Raw genomic sequence first — 13,080 nt, 5'->3', positions numbered from 1 at the left:
GAAACCTATGCTATCCCTTAATCTGGGCTTCTTGGCCCTAATCTATAAAGATTAAAGTATAAAAGGGTGCTTGTCAGGATGTCCTTTACAAAAAAAAGTACCTTGTCCAGAAAGGTATGCCTACCAGAGTTCAGTCACTACCGCTGTAAAAGAAAGGAACAAACTCAACCAAGTTACACTTGTACCTTGGCCGGAAGTAAAGTGAATGGTTGTTGCTTTCTGATCCCCACTGTCTCAGTAGGGGCTCCCTTCCCCAAATCAGTCTAAGCCCATAGGCTGAATGGCTGTCCGGTCTCCTCTTGTCTGTAGTGTCCAATTCAGTCCGATGAAGATCTCTTGTCTTTGCCTCTCATGTGAACGTCTGGCATGTGTGTCCGACTCCAACTAACTAGGTTTCTTGTTTTCTTTCTCTGAATTATCCTGGCGTTCAACCATGGTAGGCTGTTCTTGGTCTTTATTCCACCTTGGGTTTTGCTTCCTTTCACTCCACCTTGGCATCTGGTTTTGGTCACCCCACCTTGGTGTCTCAGATCTTTCACCTCTTCTCAGGGTTTGGTTTCCCTCATCCTGCCTTGGGGTGTCTGATCTCTCACCCCGCTTTGTGATTTGGTTTGGCTCAACCACATTTGGGTCTCTGATCTCACACCGCTTTGAGATTTGGTTTCGCTTACCACGCCTTGGGGTTGGTTTGTTTTTGTTCACCGCACCTTGGGGTCTCTCACCCCACCTTGGGTTTCTCTGGGCGTCGCCTCCCCTCTCCCAGTTTTCTGGTGCCACTGTGTACCTCTGTTCTCTAGGCTGTGCTCCTCGGGAGAGTCAGGGAGTTGGCCACCCGTGGCTCCCATCTGGTGTTGTCTTCCGGCAGGATCTGGGTGCGTCATTTCACTACGCTGATAATCTGCCTTTGAGGCGGTGTGTGCTCGGCATTGTTCCTCTGGGCCGGGCGCTTCCGGCTCCTGCTTCGGCAGGGCTGTGAGCATTCCACGAGCTCAACTACAGCCCGTTCACCATGTCTGGCGTACGCTCTTCCTGCCACACCTCCCTGGAGAAGGTCCACGTGCTTCTCTGGCTCCAGGGACTTCTATTCTCCCCATGTCCAAAGCTGATTGTTCTTTTTATCTCTCCATCTGTAATGGGGTGGGCCATCCCAGAGTTTGCTCCTCCCGGTGAATATTGTGCACAGAGAGGGTCAGCAACCATTCTACCCATTCTCGCTAAAGTTTTAAGTCATCAGGCAGATAAGTCCCATATAGCCAACAGAGGTATTGGGTTGTTGGGAATCGGGAGCTTTACTAATATCCATTTCAGGGAACCTCCTGTCCCCAAAGGAGGTGGGGGGAGACAGGGACCCGCTTGCCCTGTTCCCTATGGGGTGTTAAGCTTAGTGGTCTCACCTCTCGAGTCCCAAAGGGATGGTTCCCCTTTAGGGTGAGGGGCTGAATTCCCTGGATTTGTCACAGGAAGTAGTGCACTGGAAGAGAAATACTGGTGGAAAGTTGAACAGCAAAATGTTGGAGCTGCTAGTTTCGAAAGGGGTGCGCCACTATGATAGTAAAAAAAAGTAAGCATGGCTGGATGTTAACCTTACTTGGCAGAGTTTAATCCTCTCGCATTAACATATATTTTCTATCATTTAGACTGGGGGTTCCTTCAGTTGCTATTTTTGTCATGGCATGTTCTTGTAGAGTACATTAGCTTGAACCGCTTTGATGGTCTTACTGTGGTGAGATTGAGGGAGAACTCCACCTGCGTAAGTACCTAATAAATAATTTGTAGACGTGGCAGTACCCACGCTGAGAAGAGCTCAAGAACTAGAACATCTGCTCCTCTCTTGTGCAAGGGTCAGGCACAATACATGCTGCGTAGGGAACTTGAGCAAGGAGTTGATTAAGGAAGGCACTTGCTTAATGAAACCAGATGGACAAGTAATAATATGGATGAGGTGTTACTTTAAGTGGGCCTGTTGTCGTAGCTTTCTTCATTGTAATCATGTTGATTTATATAATGTATCGTGAATTATTAGTAGGAGCTGGCTTGCACACATATGTACATTGTATAAAGATGTTGTTGCTATATGTTGTATGATTTTCATAGTATGTTTAATACTGCTCCTGGACAGTTTTTGAGTTGAGTTATGTCTGATGCCGAAAGTGCACGCCATCCTTCTTTTCTGATGTTTTAGTGGGCCAAGCCTACTGATTTAAGGCACGCCTTTGTAGTTAAAAGGCTCACATAATTATCAGTTGGTTGCAGGTAAATATGATATGAATACTTAACCACACCTTCATTTTATTACCTAATGCTCTTGAAGGAAAATATGGAGCTACTGTATAATTATTTTTGTATAGGTTTAGCTTGGCATGCTTTTTTTTTCTCCTTTTTCTCCCAATAACTTTATTTTGTTTCCCATCTACAGCCTTGAAAGAGAACAGCTCCGATGTAGTTCAGCCTTTTCTAATGGGCTGTGGCACGAAGGAGCCCAAAATCACACAGCTCTGTCTCGCTGCCATACAGAGGCTCATGTCGCATGAAGTGGTTTCGGAGGTAAGATGGGCACTGTGCTCTTGAAAATGATCCGATGCATGCCAAATAATGGGTGGCTAGAGTATGTACAAACAGGCCTCAAAATCTCAAATAACCCAATGATTAATCGCCATTCGTAATTTGGTAATTGATTGTTGGCGAGTCCGAAATAGTGTGCTGTTTGTATGTGGAGAATTGAGGGGGGGGGGGGAATTACTTTTTATGCCTGGCTAGTAGTTTGAACTTTGATCCTGTGTAAATGGTTTGTTTATACGTTGATGCCTACGTTTTACTTATCTAAAATACACAGGGTTAATTAACTTCCAACAAAGTAACAAATATGTAGAGATGAGGGAATCCCTATCATTGGGGGGAGAGGGAGAGTAGATGTCCTAATTTGCATCCGGGGAGAGGGAGAGTAGATGTCCTAATTTGCATCCGGTATGGTAAAATTGAGAAAAAGAGGAATAAGACAGGCTTATTGGTGAGAAGGGACGTAAACAGTTACAAATCACGAGTCCGGACTAGCTCGTCTGGCAAAATTATAAGGAGAGTATACATGGCTCGAAATTAGGCTATGTTTAGCATGAGCTAAAAGCAGCACTTGGTTTTCAGTCATCGCCTGTTAGGTAGGACCTACTTCTGGGGTCAAGGAGCTAGTACACAGTGAGGAGCAAACCTAAGATGTGCGAGATTCAAACTCACAATGCTTTAAATGTCCTCTAGTTGTGCTCTTTATTCTTTGTTATACACATTCCGAAACATGCACAGTCAAGATCACATAGCTCAGCTTGTATGGCGCCCCTTGCCCTGGAGAGTCGAAAGTAGCTCCTGGTCACTGTTGGTTTCAAGCCAACCAGACTCTTCTAGGCTTTAACCAGGAGCTAAATAGAATCCCAGCAATTTTGAACCCTGTATACATGCATGATATAGGAGAAGTCAGTTTGAATATTTAATTTTTTTGCTTTTATGAGAAGAAAAAATACAAGTTCATCCAAAGGGGTATACAAAAAACAATCAAAAACGATGTCAAAGAAATAAAGGTGCAAATACATTTGTCCTCTTGTCCATAAGCTGTGCTCTGACCTGCTCCCGCCAAATTATTTTGTTTTTATGATGTGCTTGTCAAAGTGTTCATACATTTTGGTTTGTGTTTTCACGAGTCCCAATAATAAAGATGTATTTTCATCGAGCCAAGCATGTCACATACCACAAACCCAAAAAGAGGTCCTCTTTAATATCTATCATATACATTACTTTGTATGTATAGAAAATACCACCTCAACTGCAATCCAGTCAAACAAATCCTGATACAGCATTAAGTTATATAACAAATGTACAGTTGAGAGACAAGAAAAATGGGTTCTCGACAACCTTGGCTTTTGGGTCACCACACACCTTTGAGATGCTAGCCAATGGAGGCCAATATGGGGATCCACCAGGACCTTCATAACTGCATTATATTGTATGGGGCCCATAGCTCTCAGATCTGTGGTGAGTAGAGAAAACGCACCATCCTGTTGCATGGGGGCTGTGAACTGCAAGGGATTTGGATGGTTCACCTCGCACCCAATGTGTCTCACAGAGGTTGGAATGTGCTTGATCCCAATGGCTTGTGCAAGGAACTCATGGTGGGGACAGTAAAGACAGACACAAGTGATCACAGTTCAAGGGTGTTTATTAAACTGTATAATGGGTGAGAAAAACTCCTAATCTAATCCTTAATCTAAGATGTGAGAAAGCTACGACCATCACATAATAAGGCATTCCTAGTGGCGTCTTGTTAAATAAAAAAGGCCTCTGCTAAACAAAAACTATTGCCAATCCTTACAACTCAATTACAAAGTAGTGTGGGATAATGTTCACAAAAAAGAAAAGTGTTAGTCAAATGATAGTCAGGATGGTAGGGCTGGGGTCTCCCTTCCCAACGTTTTTAGCAAGGTACATGGCAGGACCTTTGAGCACAGCACACTCCTAGGCCTCACCAGCACAAGGTTACAGTTCCTTTCAATGATGCCAGGACCTTCTGGGGCCAGGTCTCTTTCCTGCAAAGTCTCTTGCCTTAGAAGGCCGGCTGAACCAAAACAATAAACAAACAAAAGTTCCTTTGGTAATCTTTCACGCTGGGCGATTGCTATTCACCCCTTTGGATTCCCCTCAGCCGGACTCTGATCCCTCTTGCAATGTTGGCCTCCCTCAATCGGGTTCACTACAGCCTTTCACTCAGACGTATCATTCAGAAGTCTCAATGTCCTTTTCACCATCTATCCATTGTGGACATCCCTCAGCCGGGGTTCACCCTTGTCGTCACAATGTTCACGGGAACATCACTGTTTCCCCTCAATTCACAGGCATCCCTCTGTTGGGTTCACATTTTCCAGTTTCAAAGTTCATTCAGTTTGGCATCCCTCTGTTGGGGTCACGGTTGCCAGTTTCACAGTTCATTCACCTTTCTTCAATATGTCAGACTTTTGAGTGTATGAGGGGTTTTGCTCGACCCTTGTTGTACCACGTTGACACTTAGCTCCGGCCTCTCTTAAGGTCTCTTGGCTTTCGTAGTTTCGACAAAACAAATTTACAACCCAAAAAAGGCTTCAGTTAGAGTGCTTCGAATGAGTGCCCGCAACGCCTGACCACTCTGCTTCTGAACCTTTTACTGGGGTTTCATTAAAGTTCATTTACACAAGTCCTTTTCTCCAGCATGGGGTCTGGCATGGATTCACATGCTCATGAATATTCCCCGTCGTCAGGCTGGGAATCCTCGGTAAAGAAAAAACCAGTATCAGTTTCGTTTCTGATCTGTCTTTCGTAGTAATAATCAATCACTGGTCTCTGCGTCATACTGACCACAGCCAATGACTGCCCTCTACCTAAGCACCGCCTCTGGCAGCCATCTTCAGATTTTTACCGCACGTTCATGTGTTGGGATCCTCGTGCTATTGCTCTCGAGCGTTAGTGCTATTTTTTTCACGTTTTTTCTCAAAACTTCGTTTTTTCGGTCAAAAAGAGCCTCAAGCTCCACCGATTCTCCATCCGATCAACGGGGACCCGTGTCGGATTCGTCTGCGCCCCTCAAGGGTGAAGATTTCGTCGAGCTACGCTTTTGGAGGACTCCAGAAGTTTCTCAGGCCCGGTCATGGCCCAGGAGAAGGGAAGCTCGACGCCCGGAAAGCTGTTCAGGGTCTTCCCTGGATGCCGGCTGCAGACCGTCTTCAAGGAGGACGAACACTCTTTTTGTCTTTACTGCCTACATGAGGACAAGACGCACGTGGAGAAGGACTGTGCGTTTTGCGGCAACATGTCAGAGCGGACCATGAAGGACCGCCATCAACGTCTCGCCAACTGGCTGGAAGGGAAGAGCCCGTCCGGCGAGAAGAAGAGGAAGAAAGCCGAGCGGTCTTCTAAGACCTTTGAGGACGCCCCGGCGACGGGGGTCCAACATAAGGCCAAGCACCGCGAGTCCGCTGGCACCGGGAGCGCCGAACGGTCGGGCTCTACGGGTGCCAGGCAGGGCGCACCCTCCCCGGCACCATCAACCACGAGCCAACGCTCGGGGTCGGGTAAGAGGAAGGCCGAGCACCCGGCAAAGCTCCTGGAGAGGCCCCGGTCGAGCTCGAAGGCGGAGGGGGAGCGAGGCAGTGTCCCCCCCCTCAAGGATAAGGCGGTGAGCGCACCTAAGGTGGTGAAGGCCTTAATCCATCCGGCCAAGCCCTCTATCGAAACTGTCGCGGCGGCCCTGGCTCAGCCTGTGGAGGCTACACCAGTGGTGGCGACCTCGGGGCTCAGAGTCTCCCTGCCACCTCGGAGGGAGTCCTCTTTTGTGCCCATCGATAGGACCCCCGTGAAATCCCCCGTGGGGACGAAAAAGGGGGGCAGGGCGTCGTCGTAGATTCGGCCTCAACCTCGGAGGAGGAGCTGGTCGAAGTCTTAAGCCACGGCCTCGGCGTGGAAGAAGACCGACCCGTCGGGATGGATCCCGACGCAGGTGACGACGACATCGTCGAGGGTACCGACGGGGCCCCTGATCGCCCGTCGGATTCCCCTCTGCCAGCGCCGCGAGACAACTCGGCGGCCATTTTGTTGGCTATACAGTCCTTATGCTCAGAGATAAGGACAAGAATACCGTTGCCGACGGAACCTCTCCCGTCGGGGGACCCAGAACCGGGACCTTCTGGTGTTCCCCCTACCAAGAAAAGAAGGATCCACCCTCCGCCTCCTTTTCAGCCGTCGCGCCCCTTCCAGCCCTCCTCCCCGTCCACCCGAGGGGATGATACGGGGACTGACACGGCAGCGACGGGTACGGACGACGAGGTATACGACGAGGATGTACCGTCGTCGCCTCCCACCAGGGCTTCTCCGCCCGATGAGATTGGATCGTTCCACTCCATGATCACCAGGGCATCCGAGCTTTTCCAACTCTGCCCTGAGGAGAAGAAGAAGGAAGGCTTCCTTTATCAGCGGCGCGAGGCCAAGAGGAAGACGGTCCTCTCAGTGCCTCTATTGGACGACATTTGGGATGAGGGCCTCACCCTCCTCAAGAACCCTTCCACGACGCCAGCTAGAAGAGACCGGTACGAGAAAAAGTACCGGGTCCCGGACACGGCCCCCCTGTGCCTCCGGGCGCAGCCTACCCCGGACTCCGTCGTCTCCGCGGCGGCCAGGAAAAAAGCGGGGGGGGGGTGCGGCCTCCACATCCCCACCGGACGGCGAGGGAAAGAAATTGGACGCTATGGGACGCAGAGTCATCTCGTCTGCGGCGACGACGATTAAAGCGGCCAACGCCTTGGCTATCGTGGCCCGCTACGACAGGGAGCTCTGGTACAAACTGGCTCCCCTGCTGGACTTCTTGCCGGACGACAAGAGGGCAGAGGCCCTGGAGATCCTGCAGGAAGGTGAGGTGGCTTCGGACCACGCCATTACCGTTGCGACGGACATCGCCGACACTGGGTTCCGCCAGTTGGGCAACGGCTTTTGCCTTAGGCGGCGTGGATGGCTCAAGGCTACGGACTTCCGTCAAGACGTTCAGACCAGAGTCCTGGACATGCCCTTCGATGGGAACAACCTGTTTGGGAAAACAGTGGACGATTCCCTTCAGGCCATTAAAGCGGACACCGAGACGGCCCGGGCCCTTGGAGTTCTGCAACAACGACGGACGCCCTTTCGGAGCAGCGGAGGCAAGGGCGCCTCCAAAAGTTCCGGCGGCGGTTTCTCCACCTACCGTCAAGCGGCCCGCTCGTCGGCTCAGGAGGCCTACAGAGGACGAGGCAAGTCTGGCGGACCCCGCCGTCGTCGCCAAGGAGGTCAAGGCGCAAAGCCTCGTCGAAGCAGGATTGAACCGGCCGTGGGGTCGGGCCCCCACCGAAGCACCCCGGTGGGAGGCCGGCTGGCGAGCTTCGTCAGCGTGTGGGAGTCCATCTCCACCGACCGTTGGGTGCTGGACGCCTTGGCCCGGGGCCACGCGCTCGAGTTTCAAAGAAGGTGTCTGCGCGTCCCCCCCGTGGCCAGGAAAGAACTTCACGTCCCTCAACTTCTCCTGGAGGTAAAGGCAATGCTCAGGAAGGGCGCCATCGAACTCGTCCCAAAGAGGCTTCGGGGCTCCGGGGCTCCGGAGTTTACTCGAGATACTTCCTCGTGAAGAAGAAGACGGGGGGATGGCGCCCCATCCTGGACCTGCGACGTCTGAACAAGTTCATCAAGGCGCAAAAGTTCCGGATGGTCACCCTCCAGCACGTCCTGGGTCAGCTGGAGGAAGGAGACTTCCTGTCGTCGTTGGATTTGGAGGATGCCTACTTCCATATTCCCATCCTAAAGGGGCACCGAAAATTCCTCAGGTTTGTGGTCCAAGGGCGTCATTACCAGTTCAAAGCCCTCCCCTTCGGACTACGGTCGGCACCCAGGGTATTCACCAAGTGCCTTGCACCGGTGGCGGCGCAGCTGCGCCGCGAGGGGATCCACGTCTACCCCTACCTGGACGACTGGCTCATCCGAGCCAAGACGAGGGAGCTCGCCGTGGATCACACGGCAAGGACCGTCCAACTTCTCACGGACCTGGGGTTCTCCGTGAACTACGCCAAGTCCCACCTGGTATCCGCGCAAAACGCACTGTTTCTGGGAGCGAAGCTCGACACAGTGTCCCTTCTGGCCTCCCCGTCGGAGGAAAGGACCAGGTCCATCCTGGGCAAGGTACAGCGGATGTTGGTTTCCGACGCGGCCAAGGTGAGGTCCATCAAGTCCCTCCTTGGAATGATGTCTTCTTGCATCTACCTCATTCCCATGTGCAGGCTCCGGATGCGCCCGTTGCAGGAGTTCCTGGACGCGCGCTGGATCCAAACGACGGGCGGCTTCGAGGAGAGGATCACACTCGACGAGAGTTTCCGCCGAGCGGTCCGGTGGTGGGGCATCCGCGCGCATCTGACGGCGGGCATGGACTTCCAGACCCCAGACCACCAGGAGACAGTGACCACGGATGCCTCCCTGGAAGGGTGGGGAGCGCACACCGAAAATCTGCACGCGAGAGGCCTTTGGCTCCCGACGGAGAAGTCCCTCCATATCAACGTCCTGGAGCTCCGTGCAGTGTTCTGGGCCCTCAGGTCCTTCCTTCCGTCCCTCAAGGGCAAGGTGGTGAGGATCTTCACCGACAACACCACCACCATGTTTTACATCAGGAAACGGGGCGGAACCAGGTCCCCAGCACTGTCCAAGGAGGTGCAGGACCTGTGGCATTGGGCCGTCGCCCAGAGGATGTTTCTGGTGCCGTTTCATCTGGCAGGGATAAAAAACACCATCGCCAACTCACTCAGCAGGGAGCTGCGCTCGTGCCATGAGTGGGAACTACGGCAGGATCTAGTGGATCGCCTCTTCCGACGGTGGGGCACACCCCAGATCGACCTGTTCGCGACGGCGACGAACTCCAAGTGCCGGAGGTTCGCCAGCAGGTTTCCCCAGGCGAGGAGCATGGGCGATGCTTTCTCGTTCCCCTGGGAGGGCCTGTTCCTCTACGCTTTCCCTCCTTTGCCACTGCTAATCCGGCTCGTCAACCAGCTCAAGAGGTCACGGTGCAGGATGATCCTCGTCGCACCTGTGTGGCCGAGGCAGATATGGTTCCCGGACCTTCTGGACTTGTCAGCGTCCCCGCCAATCAAGCTGCCGGTGGACGCGGATCTACTCTCCAGGGAAGGAGGCGCCATCCTCCACCATGGCCCGAAGTCGCTGAACTTGCAGGCCTGGCTCCTGCAGCGCTAGAGTTTGGAGGATACGACATACCGGCCGACTGCAGAGAGGTTCTTGCAAAGGCCAGGGCGTCCTCGACTCTTAAATGCTACGGACACAAATGGAAGAGGTTCTCTGTCTGGTGCCACGCACAGAAGATTAACCCTCTACGGATTACGGCTCCCCAGGTACTGCCGTACCTGCTGACGTTGGCCAAAGCTGGACTGGCACACGCGTCCATCAAGATTCATCTTGCTGCGATCTCCCGATACACCAGAACCACGGGGCGGACGTCCTTGTGGTCTCATCATCTGGTGAAAGAGTTCATGAAGGGACTGTTCAGATCGTTCCCGCCGGTGAAGGCTCCGGCCCCGGCGTGGGAGCTCAACGTGGTGCTGACCAAGCTCATGGGACCTCCGTTCGAGCCTCTGCACTCGGCCCCATTGAAGTTTCTGTCGTGGAAAACAGCGTTTCTTGTGGCCATCACCTCCGCACGACGGGTGGGAGAGATCCAGGCCCTTTCCTGCAAGGCCCCGTACTTGACTTTTCACGACACGAGGGTAGTGCTCAGGACGCACCCCTCCTTCATGCCCAAGGTACCGTCGGACTTCCATCTCAACGAACCCTTGGTGTTGCCTGTGTTCTTCCCGTCGCCTTCGTCGCCGGCTGAGAGGACTTTGCACTCGCTGGATGTGGCTAGAGCGCTGAAGTTCTACGTGGACCGCACGAAGTGTTTTCGGAAGACGTCACAACTCTTTGTGAACTTTGGACCTGTCAATCAGGGGAAGGCTCTCTCGAAGGCTTCCATTTCCAGATGGCTCTCCGGCTGTATCATGTACTGTCATCGGTTGGCAAACCGACCGCTGCCTGGCCGTCCGAGAGCCCATTCCACCAGAGCGATCGCAGCTACCACAGCGTTCCTTTCTGGTGTGCCCCTGCTGGACATATGCAGGGCTGCTACGTGGAGGTCGACGCACACCTTCACGAAATTCTACTGCGTCGACCGGGATTCCAGGGAGGAGTCCAGGGTCGGCCAAGCAGTGCTGCGCAACCTGTTCGCCTGAGGTGAGCCTGGTGAGGAGGTAAGATGCTTAATGTTGAGTTTGATGTAATGCTTAATGTTGAGCCTTTGCCACCTCCCGTGGTTGTGCATGTGTGTACTGCTATGTATTCTTTATTCATGAGCATGTGACTCCATGCCAGACCCCATGCTGGAGAAGGAACAAGTTACTTACCTGTAACTGTTGTTCTCCAGCATGGGTCTGGCATGGATTCACATGCGAACCCTCCCGCCTACCCCTCTGCGGCTCTTCACTTGGTCATACTGCCACTTCACGTGCTTCCAAATCTGAAGATGGCTGCCAGAGGCGGTGCTTAGGTAGAGGGCAGTCATTGGCTGTGGTCAGTATGACGCAGAGACCAGTGATTGGTTATTACTACGAAAGACAGATCAGAAACGAAACTGATACTGGTTTTTTCTTTACCGAGGATTCCCAGCCTGACGACGGGGAATATTCATGAGCATGTGAATCCATGCCAGACCCATGCTGGAGAACAACAGTTACAGGTAAGTAACTTGTTCCTTATTCAACAGGGTCGCCACCTGCAACCTTGGATCCAGCACAGTTTTACTATCTATCTTCTTCGACTCGCCGGCTATGCTGAACTGTCTGAGTTTTCTTGTCTTGTGAATCAAGGACGGCACCACAGCAGCAATCGATTCCTCCCGCTTTGGCTATCAGCGCGGGGGAAGCCCCGTGTGCTATTGACACCTGTCACGCCACAAGCCAGCTGCACTTCCTTGTCTTATGATTTCCCTTTCAGAAGCTTTGCGGGTCTGAATTGAAAAGGGCAAGGGCAGTTCCCCCTTCGTCGTCCCTACAGGTCTCGCTGCCTTTCTCCTCAGTTTGAACCGCTGGTCCGATGTAGCGATTTTCTTGTGCGTTTGGCCCTGCTCAAAGTGTGCTCTCGTGCTCTGTCTTTTAACCATGTGGGGAATTGAAAGCACCGTCAGGTGGCCGTAGCTATTGTCAATTGCCTGACCCTTGTGTTGGCACATGTCAGGTAAATGGCTCTGGTGTTAGTCCGTTGTCTTTCACGGTGTAGGAAAGTGTGTGTGTCGGAGTAGGATGGGGAAAAGGGGTTAAAAGGAAGGGTGAACTGCGTCTCGCCCATCGCTGTCCCACTTCCACTCCCCGATGACCTCCATCCAGGTAATCCTCCCCCACTAGTCCACCCCCAGGAACTGGATCCAATAGCGATGGCTGTATCCTGGCCCCCTGGATGGCAGATCTCCGGGGACTAGCGGGTGAGACACCTTCAGGTTTCTCACACTTGCCACCTCACAGAAACATGGTATGTCCCTGACTCACTTGAGTTGGTCTTCTCCAGTGAGGGCAAGCCTGGACTACCAGTCCCAACAGGCATCACAGAAACCGATATTTGGTATTGGCTGGGCAAGTAAATCTAAAATGCCTGTCGTTTGTAATGTATTTCCATCCACTAAATCCCAAAGGAGGAATGCTTGCACCTATGATATGATAGTTTATTTATATAGCGCCTATACACAATGTGTTTCAAAGCGCTTCAAGGCAAGAGAGGAAACAAGGGAAACAACAATGACCTTCTTACAGGCAATGAACAGTAAGGATGTGAAATATTGTACTCGGCCTGACGACATTTCAGATAGTGCAAGAGCTAAGACATAGATAAGGAAGGGAGGGGGAGAGTGGGAAGGAAATGGAAACCGGCAGGCTACTACTGTACTAGGCCTGACGACATTTCTGGTAGAGCTGGAGAAAAACAAAAGGTGGGGGAGAGGGGTGCAGAAAGGGAGGGGAGGAACAAAACGAGCGACTATCGTACTAGGCCTGATGACATTAGAGATAGTGCTGGAGGGGGTGGGGGGCGGAAAAAACATGTGGAGGGCGGAGAATACAGACGAGGTTGCTATCATACTAGGTCCAGGGACAATTCTGATAGAGTATGATAAACCAGAGTATGATAAACCAGCTGAGCAGAAAACTCCTCAACTAGATTGTAGAGGAAACTCTCACCCGCAGAAATCCACGGTCCAATCAAAATGGACCTGGCCTGGGGATGCGAGAGAAAGGGAAAGAGTTGTCAAGAACAGTGGCAAACTGGTGATTCTGGAGCTTGCTCCCCCTGTCCTTTCTCGCTCCCCCTGTCCTTTCTCGCTCCCCCTGTCCTTTCTCGCTCCCCCTGTCCTTTCTCGCTCCCCCTGTCCTTTCTCGCTCCCCCTGTCCTTTCTCGCTCCCCCTGTCCTTTCTCGCTCCCCCTGTCCTTTCTCGCTCCCCCTGTCCTTTCTCGCTCCCCCTGTCCTTTCTT

The 13,080-nt window shown here is 52.2% G+C and overlaps 1 protein-coding gene across 2 annotated transcripts in view; it reads left to right on the top strand.

The window, feature by feature from the left end:
- The window catches only part of MON2 (MON2 homolog, regulator of endosome-to-Golgi trafficking), a 1,155,350-nt gene that overhangs the window by 235,824 nt on the left and 906,446 nt on the right, over positions 1 to 13,080 (top strand). For both annotated transcript variants that reach the window (XM_069629845.1, XM_069629844.1), the window contains exon 3: positions 2,417 to 2,544. In XM_069629845.1, coding sequence (XP_069485946.1) covers positions 2,417 to 2,544 — 128 coding nt within the window. The remainder of the gene's footprint in view (positions 1 to 2,416; positions 2,545 to 13,080) is intronic.

The sequence above is a fragment of the Ambystoma mexicanum genome, chromosome 12, assembly GCF_040938575.1.
Source record: "Ambystoma mexicanum isolate Mex_15411 chromosome 12, UKY_AmexF1_1, whole genome shotgun sequence".
Lineage (NCBI taxonomy): Eukaryota > Metazoa > Chordata > Amphibia > Caudata > Ambystomatidae > Ambystoma > Ambystoma mexicanum.
This window is presented reverse-complemented; position numbering and strand designations above follow the sequence as displayed.